Raw genomic sequence first — 21,267 nt, forward strand, 5'->3', positions numbered from 1 at the left:
AAATAGCTTTTGTGATATCAATGTCTCACAAGCAGTATTCGTGAATAAAAAAAAATAATCATAACTGACGTTTTTATTCATAGCGCAGGGAAAAAAAATGTAGATCAGGGAAAAGAGGCTATTCGCATAGGTCACATAGGAAATTAAACTTGCAATCGGTTATATGGTTAACTATTTAAGGAAGCTTGCGTATGTAATTTTCCGTTTGCTCATTCCCTCTGCTCCCTGCCTCACTTGTTAAAATAAAGTGGTGACGCAATCCTGTTGATCACGTGGAGGCAGCTAACTTCTGTGAATGCATGTCTCTGTTGTAGCGTCTAGGCAGTGTTGGACATTCCCCTAATTCGAACACAGAGTTCTGGCCAACTTTGTTAATTGCCGCTTCACGCTCCGTTTGTTAGGATAATTAAAAGTATCGTGTGTGTGTGTGTGTGTGTGTGTGTGTGTGTGTGTGATCTAGATCAACTTGCTGAAGAACTCGTCAAATTGATAATAATAATAATGAAGAAACATTCAGTCTCCTTGATCCCCTTGAGAAATTAATAAGATAACAGAACGGTTAACAAGTTACATAAGGACATACACATAAGAACGCTCGTCGTTAACATTTAGGCGAAGAAAGTATTCATAAGGTTGATCGTTTCCTGAAGAGATAAAACACCGTTCTTGGCTGCCCTCCATCCTGTTGCCTGTCAGCCAATCAACAAACACACACACACACACACACACACACACAGAGACGCAGCCAAGTGCCAACCACGTAACCTCCTAGCCATGACGCCAGTTCAAGGCCGACCCAAGTTTAACACACGCCTTATATAAGAGTCTATACGCGTGAACTTAACGCCTTACTAGTGTTACATCGGGTTTGCACAATTACTGGTTCATGTAATTTGTCATTTCCATTACAACTATTATGGTTTTATGTTGTACTTCTTATCACGTGACTGAAATGACGCCATATCGGACAAAGAATAGTGATTTTGATAGCGAATAGGATTATTACTCGTAGCGATGGCATGGAATTTAAGGACAAAAGGTACAGTACATTTTATGAAAAATTTCGCTGATAGATTATAGCGATAACATACATGTGATAACACAGTTCAGCTATCATTGAGATGATGCGGATTGAGCGTAATTGCAGAGATTTCATAACATGAGTATGTGATTTGAAATTTGTCGCCGAAATGACAATGAAAACATAAGAGACATAATTCATGAACAATGTGTACTGTTACTGCACTATATTCTGAGTCACGGGTCAAGAAGGGAAAGACCGATAAGGGAGTGACACCCATTGATAAACTCGCGTAGAGAATCCGATAACCCTGGCAAGCTGGTACGTCACTCTATCTCTTGCTCCTGAATAATGTAGGAGGAAAGGCCACCTGACCACGTGAGATCACCTGACCGCCCTTCACTGCTGGCCACTGTACAAAACATACAAACCATCACTGTAATCCTACGCTACTTATCATCTGAGCACCGCAAATCAATCAATGGGTATAAAAATGTAACGAAAATGAGTACTTACATTACTACACGAATCAATCATACTCGTGTGTGTGTGTGTGTGTGTGTGTGTGTGTTGAGTTGGTAATAGTCATAGCGTAGCCTCAGTGCCTATAAATGTGTAACATTCTTTGGCTGATCCGGTGGTGTTATTTATTCACAGCAGGTACCCTACCTCTCGATCCCTACACACACACACACACACACACACACACACACTCTCTCTCTCTCTCTCTCTCTCTCGTGCAACGTATATTGAATCTCGATTTTACACACGAGCGCAGTTCTCAAAATAGAATACACCTCACAAATAGCAAAATTATGTAATCTTTTTCCTCTCTCTCTCTCTCTCTCTCTCTCTCTCTCTCTCAAGTCAGGGTATATTGACAGACAGAGCATATCAGGATGTCTTGGTAATCCCCGTAATGAAGTACTGCCACGCCTGCCAGGTGGCTAGAAAGTTGTTCCCCGCGTATCTTGTGACGTCACGGGGTAGGTGCCTATGGTGACCGCCCCCATCATTCCCTATCAACAACGCATCCCCCCTCACCACGCTCCACTGCACTCTACCTTAATGTCTGACTTTTTTTTTTCTCCACCAATAAATCTGATATCAACTGGAGAGAGAGAGAGAGAGAGAGAGAGAGAGAGAGAGAGAGAGAGAGACGCGATTGTTTTGATATCGCGTGTCCAATATGCGCTAACAGCTCCCTTTCTGCCCATGTGACCTCATTGTTGCGGCTGCGAGGCATCAATCAATCATTCTATTTGTCAATCAATCAAACGGTCTAACTTGCGTCACATCCCCACAGGGCGCAACACACACGGGCAAGGCGGGGCTGCAGGACTGCCAGGGTTACGTAGTGTTACACAACTCCTTGTTTCTAAACACGCATTGATGCCGTAAACAGGAACACCAATAAAGTTATTCATAAAATTCCTTTTTTGATTACTGTTCCCTCTGAGTTGTTCTTGACAAGACGTTACCTAGCTGACACTGACCTCGCGTGGCTGACCGCTGCGACGGTACCATGGTGTGCGGGGAGTCTCGACCATGGCGCACAACACACACGGCTTCGTCTGATAGTAGACAGGTGACCGGAGGGCAGACTCCAGGCCTGTGCTCTTCCTGGGAATGCAAGACCAAAATCATCCGTTCAGTCTACATGAGCAGGGCTTACAGCATACAAGTAAATAAGCGAACCGCAAGCATGAGTTCGAACCCGGGTTTATCGAGCGCACTGATCCTTACATCACCACCGCCACTACCACCAATAATAATAATAATGATAATAATAATAATAATAATAATAATAATAATAATAAATATAATGAATGGTAGCAACAAAGGAAACCACTGCACCGGTACTTCTCGCGTGATAATGTAGCGTTGACTTAAAAAAAAAAAAAAAAAAAAAAACCGACCTGCCCACGAGAACAGTGATAGATGTCCCTTACACCCTCCTCTTGAGTAGGAAAAGTTCAAGATCTAAATGGCCACACGTGAGGAGAGCGTGTCTTCGGGTGCCGAGGGTGGTGTAGGTCCGAACACGTTTCCGCGGCACTTGAAGGTCACGACACACCAGCATTGCGCACTGACCTTTCCTGGCGTTCTGATTTCTTTTTTCTATTAGTTTGTGCAAATAGAGCAGTGTCAATTTATTCGTCCACTAATGTATATTTTTTTTACCTATCACTCAGTTTGATCTAAATATTGTTTGATTTATTTTTTAACGCAGTCACTGACGCAAATGGTCTACCGTAATGAGTCTAGTTTGTCTTTAATATATTTCTATATACACATATTGATCAGACCCCACACTATTAAATAGTATATTAAATTCTATTACATTTGTTATAATTACTATCATTACCATCATTATTACTATCATTATAATCTTCATCACCATATTTCGCAAGTGACGTATGACCAAATTACGAATGTAGTACGTAGTGTCGGCACATTTAGTACAAGTTTAAAAAATACTCTTTACTCTGGTCTTGTCAGTATAACGACGAAACTTTAAAATAAACAACAAAAACAGCCTACTTGCATAATTTACTATAATCAAGGTCGCTGGATATTAATAAAAATCTTACCAGTTCGATAAAAAATAAATAAATAAAAAAAACTTATGAATAGATTTTAACAAGCTTCCAGAACTGTGCATTTTCATGGTCACTGTATGCTAATGAAAGTCCAGTAAAAGAAGAAGAAAAAAAAAAAAAAAAAAAAAAAAACATTAGGTTGCTTCCACAACTTACAACTTTCATGGTCACACTCGTATATTAATCAGTTTTACCTAGTTAGAAAAAAATAGTCGAAAAACCCACAGACGCCCAAAAAAAGGAGAGAGAGAGAGAGAGAGAGAGAGAGAGAGAGAGAGAGAGAGAGAGAGAGAGAGAAAAGAGGTAGCTACTAACACAACGGTACTTCACTACACTACACGCAACTTCCCTGACACACCAAGGTCATTTCTACACTTGAGGATAAATAAACACCAACCCAAAAGGCAAAAAACAATGCAGGAGCAACATTTAATAGAAAAAAAAAAAAAAAATCATGTCCTGCACTTCCTTTTCCTGCAAAACGATCTCCCGCTAGATAGCTGGCGAACAGACGAACTATGCTCCAGAAAACGTCACTAACCTAGGCTGAGATTTCCTGATCAACGGAGTGAGAGAGAGAGAGAGAGAGAGAGAGAGAGAGAGAGAGAGAGAGAGACTATAATGCAAACTATTTATTTCCAACTGAGTGAGAAAGAGGTTCCTATACTGTTATCCGAGAAGTTGCTATGTTATTATCTTTTTCCTCTCATAATATAAGGAATTTACTATAAACATGTGGTATCTATGTTCAAAATCGTATAATAATGACTTCTATACAATACGTTATCGTTATACTTTGACCAACAGGCTAGATAAAAAGGGAAGACACACACCTACGTTATCTTTTATTTATCTTATCAACTGTACATCATTACTATGTCACTAACCTCACAAAAATCTTCACATAGCGAAAAAAAAGTAATAAAAAGTACACCTATACGTATGTTATCCCTTGCTACACCTTTATCAACTGTATTGCGTCACTATCTACTCTTGTCATCAGAAAATATAGAATTCAAATTAACTTTCCCAACCGCCTTTTCCGACTTCCGCCTTTTGGGAGGAAACTGACTAGGGCGAAGAGAAACGCGAGTAGGAACATTAGAAGCGAGATTTTTAACCATAGAAGGCCCGTCCATCTCATCACTCCTACGCTGTTTTTGTTTAAGCATCCCTCCACTGCTGTCCTTAGTGGGAATAAGGCGCTGATAAGGATTAGTGGTATTCTTGGTCCTGTTGAGGGGTAGCGGTTCGAGGCTGACATGTAGTGGCGGGGATGGCAGGACGAGAGACGGGTGGAGGCAGAGCCAGGCGGGAGGCACCTCGTAAGACTGACGCTGGGCTCCGTCATCATAAGGGACGTGCCAGCCGCTCTCTCCGCCAGCTTGCCACTCCTGAGTCACCGTAGTGAACTTGGCTGGTGCCTGTACGAGAGAGAGAGAGAGAGAGAGAGAGAGAGAGAGAGAGAGAGAGAGAGAGAGAGTCCGCAAGTCAGGCATGATTCAGAATTACGACACATGGTCTTTGCTTTCCTTAAATTCTTCCACATCATAACACACACACACACAGAGAGAGAGAGAGAGAGAGAGAGAGAGAGAGAGAGAGAGAGAGAGAGAGAGCAGGAAGCACGCAAAAGGTCTTTCAAGATGTACAATCGATGAGTTGTGTTCATTATTCATACGTGCCTCCTAACAAAATCCTTCCTTTTTATTCCCAAGTCCGTTGCATTCAGTTACTTCTGGCTCTGGGAGTTGAACTGGCTAGAGTGTAATTTTTTTTAAATCATGTGGACTTTACGCGGGAATTTATGGCCTAAAGGAGGTACTTATTTATGTGAGGAAAAAAACAACAACTAAGGATGCTTTTCTCATTATTCGAGAGAGAGAGAGAGAGAGAGAGAGAGAGAGAGAGAGAGAGAGAGAGAGAGAGAGAGAGAGAGAATTCATATTTTTGGCCTTCGAAAATACTCATAGTAGCGAGCAAAGCATCATGAATTGTATCCAGAAATAGAAGCAAGATGTGTTCAATACTCGGATACCGTCATACACCCACACATACTGAATACATGCACACAAACTGTTCACATCTGCATGACGGAAAGTGTGTGTGTGTGTGTGTGTGTAATGGGGACAATCGAGGACGGCCAAAGGGGGCAACGCTCCACACCAAACAACGTGCGTGTCAAGGCACTGCTAGCGTCACGCTCCTCTCCCCCAGAGGGCCCACACCCTCCCTTCGCCCCAGAGGACTCACACCCTCCTCCCCCTCACAATATTACTTCCTGAATATATTACTCGTATACTTCTGATGTCCTCTTATTCATTAGTAGATTACTCTCTCTCTCTCTCTCTCTCTCTCTTATACACACACTACAGTATAGGTTTCTGTCACATCTTTACAATGTAACTGAAAAAGCTTCTCTATCTCCCTTTTAACTGAGCTTGACTTACATCCCCCAACACAAAACAATACAACTTTCGTACGCACCACCAGACGGACGCAGCCAGCAGAGGAGTAGGCCATCACCTGGTGGGTCCTCTGCCACCTCCTGAAGGCATCACGGAGCGGTACCTCGCCCAGGCGGAACAAGTGGTCTCGCAGCATATCACTAGAGGAAAAATGGCTCATTGAAGGCACCGCAAGTGAGTCATATGGCGCTGCGCTAACAGGAGAGGAATTGGAGAAAAAAAAAAAAAAAAAAAACCAGGAATGGGAGAGGGGTAAACGGGGAGAGGATGTGTGTGAGTGATAGGCTAAGGTCAGCGAGAGGTCAGCAGTGACGTAGTAAGAGGAGGCCCCCTTCATTTTGTTTATCTCGTGTCTCTCTGCCTTAAACTGTAATTCCGAAATATTGGCTGTAAGAGAGAGAGAGAGAGAGAGAGAGAGAGAGAGAGAGAGAGAGAGAGAGAGAGAGACGTTCGCAGAGTATTTGGCACCTAAGGCGTACATTTACGTATCTGTACCCTTCACACACACAGCCTACCCTTCCCCTCCCTTCGGCCGCCCCTCATTACGCCAGCGCCCAGAGGGGAAGAATTCTCCTATTTGCAGCCTTTGCTGCTGACTGGGAAAACTGAGAAGCAGGTGACGCCATGCAACTTATGTTCTGCTATCGGGAGGAAGAGAGGATTGTTGTGGTGTTGGACTTGTTGAGAGTATTTAAAATCAAATAAATGACCGTTTCGCTGGCCTTACCAGCAAGATCCGGGCATAATATTTCCGGAGTTTATACTGATAGCCAGCCTACCAGGCGAAGCTGCGCCACTCACTTTCCTTGGGTAACTATAAGTCAGTCAGTCAGTCTGTCTGTCTCTGACCTGTGTGTGTGTGTACAACACAGCAAAGCTGTTGGTCTTCGTCGCGGAAGTCTTTGATGACATGAAGCAAAAGGAGATGGTCGCGGCACTGGTGAGGCAGCACGTAAAGACTGGCAACTTTCAGCTCCATTCCTATTGCTCTGCTGACACCTGTGGGTGGTACTATGCACGTACGTACAAGGTGCAGGGCCAACCAACTTCAGGGTAAGTTTATTCTGTTGACTCCATAGTTGGCATAAGAGTATACACATGCACTGTTATGGAAAAATATAGTCCTTTGCAAACAACAAGCTACAGCTGCGTAACACAGCATGTCAGCTGTGCCGCAGGTGTTGCCATCCACTGCAGGAAATAGGTGGTTAGCAGGGTGACACAAGGATGAGAAAACTTCCTAAAGGAAGCGTTTTTGTAGACCCACAAGAGAATTTCTGCAAATGAAAAAGTATGATAAAGAACTTACAAGAACAGTGTGTTTTATCCTCCAGTGCAGGTCTCCTGTACAAATGCCTGACTGATCCCATGTGACAGAGAGTTTATCCATTCTGGTGAAGAGATTTGAGAATGAAAACACCAAGGAAATGCTGTTTGGAGACGCCGGGAAAATTAGTTAAGCCAACTTCAATTGCAGGTATAATAGGAGACCAAACTGACCACGAGGAACTGCTCCTCTTGGCGAGGTACGGCGGCGGACCACCGGAAAAGAAAGACCGGGAAAAAAAAGTATAAACTCCGGTACTATGTTAATTGGGCAGCATGTTGGAAGAAATTTGCCCTATGTGACGCCATCTTTACAAACACAACAAGAGAGAGAGAGAGAGAGAGAGAGAGAGAGAGAGAGAGAGAGAGAGAGAGTTGCACTCTATGGAACACTTTAGTAAGAGATGTGAGTAAAAACCTTGCAGTAAAAAGTGAAGCGTGGGGAAATATGGATCGTTGGGTGGAGGTGCAAGTCATAGGTCACTCGTCAACACAGAGAAGGACAAGGGTTACCTGGACTGGACACAAGGTACAGGAAGTCGATCTTCTTTAAACACCCACTTGCTTGCTTTTTTTCTTTCTTTTTTTATTGATTTTACTTTTCAATTTTTTCATTCGCTTGTTTCAATTTTCTTTTATTTACTGAGATATGTTGTTCTGTTGATTATTTTAGTGATTACATCTATTTATTTATTTATTTAATTTAATATTCTATTCTATGTATCAACTCTCTAGGAAACTTCATTCTAAATCCATAAATATTTCTTGCTCAAAACCCCTCTGCATGTGTGTGTGTGTGTGTGTGTGTGTGTGTGTGTGTGTGTGTGTGTGTGTGTGTGTGTGTGTGTGTGTGTGTGTGATGGATCAAAGTTCACCTCCACAAGTGAGTCTATTAATTAACCATGCAAGTGGAGCAAACATCTTTAAAAAGTGGCACTGCAATCAGGGTGTGCTGAGAAAAATTAGTCAGGTGTCATGGTTCACCAAGGACATCAGGATCAGATCACACTTCCTACAGCAGCTCACCACGTGGGGCAGAAATGTGTGTGGTGTTTATCAAGTGCCACTATGTTCTTGACCACCTGAAGCAACAGATATTAGAGAGAGAGAGAGAGAGAGAGAGAGAGAGAGAGAGAGAGAGAGAGAGAGAGAGAGAGAGAGAGAGAGAGAGAGAGAGAGTAACAGGAACAGAATCATGCTTTTTAGTACGAGGTGTAAGGTGAGATTAAACACACAACCATACAAACCTGGAGAGAGAGAGAGAGAGAGAGAGAGAGAGAGAGAGAGAGAGAGAGAGAGAGAGAGAGAGAGAGAGAGAGAGAGAGAGAGAGAGAGAGACCCTTAATCCAAAATGACCTACTTGGTGACAAATTTAGTGCCGAGACCTGACTGGAGGGCAGCATACAAGAAGAAACCATCATCCTTTGTCCTGAGGGGCACAAAGATTAGGGATATTAGACCAGCTTGAAGAATAAAACACAACAATCTTTAAATAAAATTCTGCAGACAAAGAACATAATGAGAGTTCCAGTTCTTACATATTATTGAGTGTATAGAAGTCCACCCTCTGTCTGTTCCATCTCATTCTCTTCATCCATTTCTGCATGTGCTGACGTCCCAGTACCAGGATGCGGCTTCTTGACTCATTTTGCAGTGCCTGAGTCACCACCTCCTCCAGCTGCCAGCCACACCACACCAACAAAGAGTATACTTAAGTACTGCACTGCATGTGATCAATACTGTATCACATTTTAATAATATAGATCTTTTATAGCATGACTTTTTTTTTTTTTTATACAATGTAGGTTTTTCATGGGAATTTATTGAACGTGTTATTGAATGTAAAAGAAAATTCAAGCTAATGTGTTAACTGTTTCAAGCTTATCATAAGTACATTTCCAACAATCGCAGTGGAAAAAGTACATTGGAGAGGTTAACAGGGAAGGTCAACACAAATCAAGCCTCACAGATTTATGTCGAAAGTGTTCACCCTTCTTGTTGAGGATGTAAGAAGCATTGAGTCCATCCACTACAAGAGAGAAGGGCTTCCTTTCCTCCACATACTGCTTAAAGTCCTCCCACTCCTCAGGGTTGGTGGAGCGAAAGATGTCAGACCTCACCAACACCCGAGGCACGAACTCCTCCTGTGAAAAAAAGAGCAAGGGAAGTGTGAGGACTCTTGGTTGCCTTGGGTGTTGTTATGCTCCAGTTCCCTTGTACATAAACATCTTTTTATAACAGAATATCAAAATGATCACCTTAAGAGTCTGGTGAGATGAGTAGGTAACGGTCTGCAAACTCAGCAATAGGGAAGAGTGTTTTGCATAAAATTACAGAATATATCTGTCTTCATAGAAGTGGTGGGTTGATTTTCTTTTTTCTAATTTTATTATTATTACCTCTGCTGCAACTTCTTGCCTTATATCTAATTTCCTAAATCTTTGAATGACTAGATTAAGTGCTGGTTCACACTTATCTATCGTTATCAAACAGGTGTTTGGAGGTGACCAAGAAGAGTCTGTGAAGGGCCCTGCATGGTGGTGAAAACATTGAACACAATGCAATAAGTGTTAAGAAGTTGCAGTGTTTTTCCCAGTGATGCCTTACTTGACCACCTTACCTTACACTCCACAACTCACCTGCAGATTCCTGAACTCTTCTTCACTCACTGCCTTGGTCTCCAGCTGGTGTCTGCAGGCTGGACACACCCCTCTGGATAATGATAGAGAATTGCTAGATTAATATAAATTGTACAATTTGTCTCATATGTTGTAAATTTGTACTATTAAGATAAATACTCATTATATTGTTTTTGCTGGCTGACCATCTCAATGACAGGGTAAAAATAACACAAAATCCTAATTACATGTATGTTCCATTTGTTGTTTAAGGTCATTATTTCTTACCTAGGTATAAAATTAAACATTACGTTAAATGCTGTAATGAGATAGGAACACATCATTTGTACTCACCCTTGTTCACACAAATGAGTCTAAGCAGGGAATAACTATTGCGTGACTTACCTGCTGACCTCAGTATGTACACTCCCCACTTGTGTTAAGACTAGCCTCACCTTAGGAAACCCAATGGCCTTTACTGAATAGAGGATGTGGAGATCTACTGGCTTCTTGCTGGTTGTTTGATTCTTAGACTGAATTCTTAAAAGGATCTACATGAAGATATACCAACCTTCAAGGTTAAAATTCTCAATAGAACTCTCCAGAGTAACAGTCCAAGACAACAATAAGTTTTACCTAATACTTTCTAACAAATAAATTCTAAAAGGATTCAAAATATACTACACACGAAACTAATTTAACATACTGTATAAGGAGAGCCTGCTATTCCATTCAAAGCTCCAGTAAGCAAGAACAATAACACTTTGCTTACTTCCTGTTCAACTTCAAGTAGTGTGCTGACCATCCCAGTCCATCCCTGAAGAGCTGAGTTATTTCCCTCATCACATCCACACTTGGATACATCTCATGGCTCTCTAGCTTCCGAAGGAGAGTCAACGCCATTGCTTCCCTATCCGCCTTGCTCTCTGCTACCTCACACTGCTTCACCCATTCCAGAAACACAGAGTCCAGGGGGATCTGAAGTGAGGTGGTTATAACATGATTGTGGTGGTTGCTTGACAACTATTACCATAATCATCAGTAACATCTATAAGTCTAGTGCAGGACAGTGATCTCCACTAACTCTATCAGCTGGGTGTTTATTTCAGGCCACCTAAGCAAAACTCATTGTTTACATTCTACAATGGACTCGTTCTGCTAAAAGGAATGAGGGAAAAAATCCAGGTACACCAGCCTGCTTGCCTTCACTGCCTCTGCCATCCCTCAGCTGAGTAGTACAATTAAATTAATTTTAGCAGGTGACCTACAGTTGGTGTGACAACTCAGTACCTCATCATAGCACTTGTTTGTATGAAATTTCACCCCAACACAGGCTGTCCTTCAACATATCTCCAAAAGTTCACTGGGAGCAGCCAATGACAGCAGCTGAATTATAGCTGGTCACTGTGCTTCCCTATTAATGAGAAAACTTGAACCAACATGTTGCAATTACATAAAAAAGAAAAAAAGAAAAAAAAGAAAAAAAGAGAAAAACAAGTCTAACAAAAATACATTCTTAACAAAAGACAACAACAAATAAAGTGATTACAGCTACATGTTGTACTTGAAGAGATCAAGCTGATTAAAAAAACGTTATCCATTTCTACCTGAGTACAGGATACCGGTGTGTACCAGAAAACAAACACATGTACTAAGCATATCCTCTTTACCAGCACAAGGCAATGAACACACACAACACAGTCTATGAAGGCCACTACTAAGGATATCTATAACTAGAAATGTAGTACTGCACAAATAGTACTGTACCTAAAGATCTTGTAACATTTACTGCATTACATATGAACAACATGGATGCTCAAATCAGCCACAATAATTTGTGAAATGGCAGTTTTGTCTTACCTGATTCTGTTCCCTTAGGTCTGCAAGGTACTGCCAGCCCAGCTCATACTCGCCCGCCCTGAAGGCTGCCGTGATGATGGCGCTGTACACGTCCTCCAAGGAAGTAACCATCTTCCTTAACTGAAACAGGTGATCCAGGGCCTTGCGCCACTCTCGGGTGGCTGTCAGGCTCAGAATGACATTTTTGGCCAGTCTGACATCAAGTACCTGAAGGAAAGTATTGATGTCCATTGCAAAGTTATCTTAATGCTGTTTTTTTTTTTTTTTATGTTATGGCCTATAACACTTGTAGATATACTTGAAGAGTATGTATTGGAAGTGCTGTCCAGCTTCTACCCATTAGTGCCACAGGCAATTTTATTTATGGTGGTACCCATATTAAGGCCCATATCACCACCACCCAAGCACATCTTTGGTGTAACCACCTAGAACCTGGGTAACTTTGAACCACTCAACAAATGATAAAGTTTTTAAGGCTGTATGTGGTGGGATTCGAACCTATGAGTGGAAGTTTGCCCGATCCCATGCTCACCACCTTATCCACTATGCCACTGCCTCCATGTACAGTACCATGCATTAATTTTTATATATTGTAAAGTTTATGGTACATTTCTTCCTGCTTTTTGCTAAATTATTGAACATTTTCTTCTATGTAAAAAGACACATAGAGCCCAGCATACTAATCATACTAAATAAAGATGTTACTAAATCACTTCTTCATGATAAATTAAATAGATCTTATTAGGAATTATTGATGAGGAAATAACTTAAGAAGAAATTTCCATAGAGGAATCTTTGCGAGACTGATTTATAGAGGACGGAATTTACATACAAACACACAGAGATCAAAGTCAACCATCCACACTCATACAAAACCACTCAGGCCTCATATACTCACCTTAACCTGCCTCATAAGTTTGCGGTACAACTCTAGCACTCGGTCTTCCCCACACTGGTCCACCCGCCTCCCACACAGCTGCAGGTAGTTTCCCAGGGTGGACAGATTTGGCTCACATCCCTGCCGCTGAAGGTGCTCCATGTATGAGGTGGCCAGACTGTAGTTCTCCTCCCTGAGACATTTCTTCATGGTTATCGCGTCACAAGTCCTCGCAGATACAAACGGATTAACACGCGACATTAACTTAATCGTTTCCTCCCATTCCTTGCTTGACATCTCCTTCTTGTCGAATATTTTGTCCAATTGGAATTCTATTTTGGTGCGTTCCATGTGACTGATAGCATTTTGGTCAGCATCATCAACATAATCATCACCATCATCATCATCATCATCATCACCATCGTCATCAATATCATCAATATCCTGTACTACACTACTCTTCAAGAATTCTCTGTCTTTATCCATTTTTGAATAGTTACAACTCAATGTTTGGAAGCAATGCCACTTCGTACAGACAATGCTGCTGTTTTTTTGGTGAGCATAAGTTAATAATCTGCCATTTACATTATTTTGCACATGTGTCCTGTCCAGTAATCTGGCACTGAACAAGTGTCGGAACTGTGTAGAGCTTTTAGGGAGAAGGTTTGTCAGCACCACCTTCCTTCCCCTTGAGAGACACTGCTGCAGGGCCATCTGGGGACAGGACAGACCAGGTTGTTGTCATACTGAGCCAAAATATATGGTGAAATAAGACTTTTGCAATAGTGTTATACTGAACAAAAATATAGTCAAATAAGGATTTTACAAACACTAATAAGGGAAGAAGACTTGAAAAAAGAAATGTGAAGATTATATAGTATAAAAGGTGATGAAAAATGAAGAATAAGGTGTGCAAGACCACATTGAGGCTAGTAATTACGTATGGAGCAAAGACTTGGCCAGTGAAAGTGAAGCATGAAAAGAAAATAGATGCTACACAAATTACTAATAAGAACGTTGCAATGGATGTGATACGTAACCAAATTAGGTTAAAATTAGGAATGCGAAAGTTAAGGACGACAAGAGTTGAAGAATAAGCACAGAAAATGCAAAAAGGAAGATCAAGAAGAGATGAAATGACATGCAGCCATCAATATATCATAACGAAGTGATTACTGGTCTTAATTTGTACATAAATAAGTGGTAACTACTAGATAGGTATGTATATAATGAGTGACTTCATATGAGAGACAAAATTGGGGAAGCAAAGGTACGCAAAATGACGCTGGGTTTGGTTACAGCTAAATTTGTGGCAATAATGATATGATGGAGCTCCACATAATGGATAAGAACTAATGTAATAGGTATATAATAGTAGTAAACAGAATCTTTGTTCTAGCTTCTCCCTGTGTTCCCAACCCTTACTCCCCCTCAAAACATACACACACATACACAAAAATAGATTTTAAAAAATTGAATAAATAAATAATTAATTAATTAATATTAAATAAATATATATAACAGAATGGAAATAAAAACCTCTTCAAAACACATACACACACACAAAAAAAAAGATAAATAAATAGATACATAAAAAAGAGAATAAGATGAAATGAAATAAAAAAAAAAAATAAAAACCTATAGACAAGCAGAGACTAGTTAATAGAGGGGCATGACAAAGACAGACCTACCTATGTACAACTAGATTTATGAGAACAAAAGGAATAACTTAATAAAAACTTAACCACTGGACGGGTTACAAATAGCTATGCATATTCACTGGTTATTTAATGATATCCATGGAAAAAAATAAAAAGCATCCACTGACCACCTTGAAGAGCCTGCTTACCAATACCATATCGAAAAAAAAGGAAAATAAACACACAAAATCTTTTATATATCACAGTAAAATCCATAACCAAATAATTTATGAAGCACTAACCGGTACCCTTGAATAATCCAGCGACCAATGACCGAGGCCTTGAAGAACACCACACCCTGTCTCAAAAACTCACAAAACCCCGTCTGCAATAAGCAAGACCCTGCCCTTCCTTTCTCAGCCTTTTGCCGGCCGTAACCAAGGTGAACATGTGAAAACTGTTTGTCTACCACATCACTAGTACACCATTTTGGCGGCGGGGTTCCAAAAGGGGAAAAAAAAACCAGCCACACCCTTCGCCACCCAGCCGCTTCTCCCTCTCACGTCCCCCCAAAGCAAAAAGTAAGGAAGAAAAAACTTACAATCATAAATTTCTTCCATACAACTTAAACCCCCTTAAATTTTCAGAGCACAGTCACCACAGTAGCAATGGTGTTTCTAGTTTATTACTCACGTGGTTACTTGCCTCTCGTCCAGGGTAAACAGTAAACACTAAACACAGACAACGGTGGCCGATCAGCTGTTGGTTTGTTTACATCCGCCGCTTCACAGTTCCCATGTGTTGTGTGTTTCGGGTCGCTCTGATTCGGCTCTCAGGTTCTTCGGTTCCTTTTCCTTTCTTGCTTTCTCCATTCATTCTTCTGTCTTTTTCTTGATTATTTTTTTATTTGCTTTTGTTTAGGTTCCCTCGATTTTCGCTATTTCCTTATTTTCTATCTCTCTCTCTCTCTCTCTCTCTCTCTCTCTCTCTCTCTCTCTCTCTCTCTCTCTCTCTCTCTCTCTCTCTGTATGTGTTGCTATTATTAATATTTATCGATCTATGTATTCACTTCTTGCCTACAAGGTCGTAAGTAATGTCCAGTAAAGCGTGTGATCAAATATGATATCGTTCAACAAGCTTTTTCTTTGAATCCAAAAGTGTCTCAAACTTGACATACCAAAACCTTGAATTTTATTACGCATGCAATCAAGCAGACAACAAAAACATTACAGTGCTTGTACAACGAATATCCAACATTCTCTCTCTCTCTCTCTCTCTCTCTCTCTCTCTCTCTCTCATAAAAGAAAAAAAACTCGAAATATTTAAATAAGTGAGTATATCTAGAAAATTCACGCCAAAACCACTCCAAACCCATAAAAAAGAAAGCTTTTTTTTTTTTTTTTTTTCATATTCAGTTTCCTGTCCTGTAACGGCATTAACCAGACTCCTTTCCTGTCCTTTAGACTCAGGAACCCTCATATCCTTCCACAACCTAAACCTCTTCCCACTTCATGATTCAGGCTTCCCCCCTCTCTCTCGTCCGGCCACCTGCTGCAGACATTCCCGACCTCCAGACTGTCCTGTTTTTCCCGCCGCCTACCAAGCAACAACATACACAAGAACGTGGGCCAATATGCTGCCAGTTTTTCCCGAGTCCCACAGTTACCTCCATCGCCTAGAATACTGGACGCAAAAACAGGAGCAAGATCTAATCACCCTAACTCAGGTAATGACAGGGTGCGGCGGCTTGTCTATCATGGAAAATGTGGAAATGATTGCAACTGAGTAGATGTCTTCAGTCTCTCGCACCTTACTGGCGTGGTTAATGTGGACGATCTTGTCAACCTGTTCCCGAGAGTTTAAGAGCTGGTACTTCACACATTCTACTTCTACTACTACTACTACTACTACTACTACTACTACTACTACTACTACTACTACTACTCAGGAATATAAGTAGGCGGTAGGTAGTAAATAGGTTAGTAGATAGTTCTTACATTTCAATGGCGCTACGGGAAACATGGAACAAGGATAACAGATAAAGAACATAAACCCTGGCCATTGTACCCTACGGTGAGGCTGTGGCAAGTGGGAAGGCCCGTTACAGGAAGGCCCTATACACGTAACACCACCACTGCTTGGGGCGCTACTGTGGCTATAGATGTATAGCGTTGAGTTGCAGCCTTCAGACAGCTGCCACATAAGAGACCTTTGTTCTTCCTTGATGAGATTGTGCTCAGGTATGGACTGGTGTAAACTAATACCTTCGCTAATGGTATGGTCAGTTCCAGGTTCCCGTTCAAGATTGGTGACAGATGGCCGTGATATTCAGCGTCATTAAGTTGATCAATCAGCGAGTCAATCATTCCATTAGTCTTCCTTTCAATAAAGTTTACTGCAAGGTTCATGTTACTAGACTGGCATATGATAATAGGATTGAATCATGTGTTAAAAGTGTTAAATGAATTATTTGCTTGTCACTCTTCATTATTCTCCTCACTTGTGCTTACGTTGTGTCAGCTGTTTTTCTTTTCTTTCTTTTTCATCCTGACACCGCAACTTTACAGCATCTCTTTCAGACCACACACTCATAAATTCAGCCCGATGTCACAGCTTAACTTAATCAAACCATTCTTTCTAAATCAGACGAATGGTAATGTATCCCGTTCAGAAATTATGGCTACAAATGCTACCACATCGCCAACAGGCACACTTACTAAGCAACCCAGCGGTACTAAGAGCAAACTGGGTACCTGGATGAATTATAAAGGGAGATAAGATCCGCCATTGTCATTGTTGTTGTTCCACTGAAGTAAATAAACACATTGGGCAGTATTTATTGAAGCAAGGAACTAGTGTGAGGCGGAACGCTCCTGTCTTGTGTGAATTTATGAGCCAACCCTTCCTGCGCTGTCTATCCTCTCGTTCCCACCAAGCTTGATAGGGTTTTTAAAAGATCGAAGTAAATTAGCCGTCAGAGAAGATTGTAAATGTCCAGAGTAAACTTAATTATCAAGCCATTAGTGCAGAGTCAATGCGGGGCCTTTGAAAAGTATATCAAACACATTTTTGGAAAAGGGTGACAGATAGAGAAAGGTAACTATGCATTAAAGAGGGATTATCTTGTCGAGGTCTCTTGTTCTTGCCTTTTACACCGAGCATATGAGGAAAGGTGGCAGGTGAGGCCATGAAAGTTAATTGTCTACTTCCTCTCCTCCCTCTTCCTTCACCCTTGAGGAGAGGAGGAAAGACCGTTGACCTTTGGCGGCAAAAATTAAAGGGGAAGGAGGAGGAGGATAAGGGGGCGGAGAGACGGCTTTCCTTTTACAGTTATACGAGATGCTGATAATATGTTTCTGAAGCAAGGAAGTGTACGAGAACTGAAGGTGTACGCGTACGAAATTCTATTAAGGAAATAGTTAATATGGAGGTATTTATGAGTGTGTTTGCCGAGAAAACGAATTTGTACCTCGAGTTGCATATGCTTGCGTGGTGGAGGGAGGAAAATGTAAGAACGTAGATATGCATACTTTCAAACTGATTCAATATTTTTTACCTATATCGAGCGAGCGAGTATGTACGTATATTAATCAGTACATGCTTTGGTTTGTTTGTTCATCTGTTGCTATCCTTTTTTTCTTCCTCGAGACACGGCAGACGAAGGACAACTAAGATAAATAGACAGTTAAATAAAAATAACAAAAACATCACATGACGTCTCTCTCAAACACATCAAAAAGAAAAAAAAAAAAAAAAAAAAAAGCGGACACACTAAAATATTAATAACTGAAGGCAAGGCTGGTCAGTTTTAGGTTCCGGGGTACTCTGATCACTTCATAAATCTCTTCTGGATCAAGTTTGCGTCACAGGATAACTATAGTAAGGAGTTGATATGCATGGAGGACGTATGGATGGATGTATGAACGGTTAGATAAATTAATAGACGAATGAAAGCGTTGTCAATGAGTTATCTGTACATTCATCTTTCTGTCTATCGGTCTGTTTTGTCTATCTACCTACCTACCTATTTATTTATCTAACTCATTACTCATCTATCCACTAATCTGTTCATTTATCTAGCTAACAATCCATCTTTCTACATGCATTTATAATAGTCTATCTACCGACCTACCTACCTTTCTATTTCTCTCTACCCATCCACCTATCTGTCTATCCTAACAATCCATCTTCCTCCGGACACTCTGAGCAAACAGGTAAAGGTAAACAAGATATCGTAAGCACAAGTTCCTGAAGAGACGCCGATAACTTACTTCTTCAGGAAACAAAAATTTACTTACGATAATTGCATCCCTTACCCCCACTCGTCCTTCTCCTGCTCCTCCTCGTCCTCCTCCTCCTTCTATCCCGCCACAAACTTTAAATATTGCTTCCTACGTCTCCCACACACACACACACACTCGAGCAACCACACACAACGGGGGGCAGAAGAAGAAGAAGAAAAAGTTCCACAGTATAATAATCTCTTAAATATGACCTCCTTTCCATTAAGAGTGTCGCAAAACCTTGTTACTTTACGTCCTAACTGTTACCGCTGGGTGTTGGGGAGGGAGGGGAAGGAAGGGAGGGTAAACGAGCTTGGCAAGATGGCGGTGAGGAAAGAGGAGGAAAGGTGAAGGAGGAGAACGAGGAAAAGAGGATAGGAGAGAGGAGGTAAGACGGAGGATAGAGGGATAAGGGAAACAAGATTATACAGGGAGAGAAGAAGAAAGAAGGAAAGGAGAAAGAATGGAAGACTAAGAAAGGAAAGGGAAAGAAGGAGAGAAAGTGGTGAAAGACACACACACACACACACACACACACACACACACACACCATTCATCGGACCCTATTGGAAAGGAAAAATCTCGCAGCTCACCTTACTACACTCCACAAAAAAGTAATAAAGGAAATAATAAAAAAAGTAAACAAATAATATCATGTATACAATTACATATAAAACTAAAATCACCTTCACAACCACCACCACCACCACCACCACCACCACCACCAATGCCTCCTTACTGCGCCAATCAAGAACAAATAAAGAAAGATGAAGGAGAAAAAGATCAACGTAGCACGAGGACAGGCAATTCAACGGTGCCAGGCTAAATGTCAGGAAAGACAAGAATGGACACAAGAAAGACACCGACCTGCATAAATAGAAAAAAAAAAAAAAAAATTGTGAATAATAATGAACAGTAAATCCAATTATAAACACACGCTAAATAAATAAAAATGTGGATGTGTTGCCGCTAGTTTTTGTTGTTGTTGTTGTTGTTGTTAGGAGGGGAGGCAGTGGTATAGTGGATAAGGTGGCGAGTGTGGGATCGGGCAGACGTCCATGCGTAGGTTCGAATCCCACCACGTGTCGCCTAGATACTTTGCCATTTGTCGAGTGGTTTAAAGTTACCTACATGTCACCATGATACCCAGGTTCTAGGTGGTTACACCAAAGGTGCACTTGGGCCCTAATATGGGTACCACTAGAAATAAAATTGCCTGCGCCAGTAATGGTGGAAGCTGAACAGCGCTTCCAAATACTCTTCAAGTTACCTACAGGCGCTATAGGCCAGGTTATACAAAATAAATAAGTAAATAAAAAAATAAAGAAAATGATAATACATTACCTATCTATTTCCACGAATCATCCTTTTTCAATAGTTTCTCTCGTTTTGTAGTAATAGTAGTAGTAGTAGTAGTAGTAGTAGTAGTAGTAGTAGTAGTAGTAGTAGTAGTAGTAGTAGTAGTAGTAATGCCACCACCACCACCACCACCACCACCACCAACAGCAACAACAACACCAACAACATAAAGGCGTTCTTGTTTTTACGGTATTGTGGTGTTTACGGTCTATTATTAGTGGTGAAGGAGACAAGGGTGACGATTTGAGTGAGGAAGGGCGCGGCAGCTTTTCCTTGGTGGCATTTAACCTACTGGGAGGCGGGAAGGCGGTTCAGTGGCAGCCCCTGGAGAAGGTGGAAGAGCCGCGTGCTCCTACAGACACGTGGCATTGAGGGAGGGTATGGAGGTAGTGGTGTTATCTAACCTAACCCGTTACCGTTACTACTGTTGTCTTGTCTTTTCCTTTTTCTAACTCGCTACTATTACTCTCTCTCTCTCTCTCTCTCTCTCTCTCTCTCTCTCTCTCTCTCTCTCTCTCTTTATTTAGTTTTCTTTCTCGGCTTTATCTCTTTTGTGTTTATTCATTTATATGTTTCGTTGTGTGTGTATGTGTGTTTTTTTTTTTAATCATTGTCTTCCATCGTTCCTAATTAACTTCTTTCCTCTAATTCACCTTCTGACAATATCACCTTGTGCAGGCTACTCTTTCTTTCACTCAATTTCTTGTTTCCATCCGCCTTGCTCATCCCTCCATCCCATCCTCTCTATGCGATTATTTCATCTATTACCTCACACACTTCCCTCTTCACCTCTCTACCACTTTTTCTGCGCACCTTCCACCTTCCCATCATTCTTGGCCCACCATCTCATCTCCCACAACCTCTGACTTGATCTGTAACTTCGACTCCTGCTCATTTCCTGCACGATTCTTTCAAGCACTTCTTCTCCCGTCCCTTGCATCACTTTGCCGTTCCTATCCCTTCGTTCTACCACCCAGATTTTCGAACATCCTAATCTCACCTAATAACTTCGCTTCATTCGTTTCTCCTCTCCTTCCATCATCTTTTTGCCGTCTGGACAGTCTTGCTCGACCAACAAATTCTCTTGGTTCTTCTTCCTCACGACTGTATCTCGATTCTTATTTGTTTTTGCGCACTTTTTTTCCGCCTCCCTTACATAGCTTCTTCCTCCCTCGATCCTGTCTTTCGCTTGCCTTCTCAATCACTTTTCCT

At 41.3% G+C, this 21,267-nt stretch overlaps 1 protein-coding gene across 4 annotated transcripts; it reads right to left on the bottom strand.

Moving 5' to 3' along the window:
- Positions 1–4,449: 4,449 nt before the first annotated feature.
- Positions 4,450–15,211, bottom strand: LOC123509950 (mitochondrial ribonuclease P catalytic subunit-like). 4 transcript variants are annotated; one of them, XM_045264612.1, is made up of 10 exons: positions 15,119–15,211; positions 12,795–13,487; positions 11,897–12,103; positions 10,809–11,014; positions 10,058–10,130; positions 9,386–9,562; positions 8,957–9,096; positions 8,779–8,847; positions 6,112–6,232; positions 4,450–5,048 (listed from the first exon to the last, which is right to left on the bottom strand). In XM_045264612.1, exons 2-10 carry the CDS (start codon positions 13,485–13,487, stop codon positions 4,608–4,610), a joined length of 2,127 nt encoding a protein of 708 aa, XP_045120547.1. In that variant the 5' UTR covers positions 15,119–15,211; the 3' UTR covers positions 4,450–4,607. The 4 variants fall into 4 exon arrangements, with proteins under 4 accessions (XP_045120547.1, XP_045120546.1, XP_045120549.1 ...); XM_045264611.1 differs by having other exon boundaries at positions 15,107–15,204; XM_045264614.1 differs by lacking the exon at positions 15,119–15,211 and adding an exon at positions 14,716–14,864.
- Positions 15,212–21,267: the final 6,056 nt, after the last annotated feature.

Source organism: Portunus trituberculatus, chromosome 27 (assembly GCF_017591435.1).
Source record: "Portunus trituberculatus isolate SZX2019 chromosome 27, ASM1759143v1, whole genome shotgun sequence".
Taxonomy (NCBI): Eukaryota; Metazoa; Arthropoda; class Malacostraca; order Decapoda; family Portunidae; genus Portunus; species Portunus trituberculatus.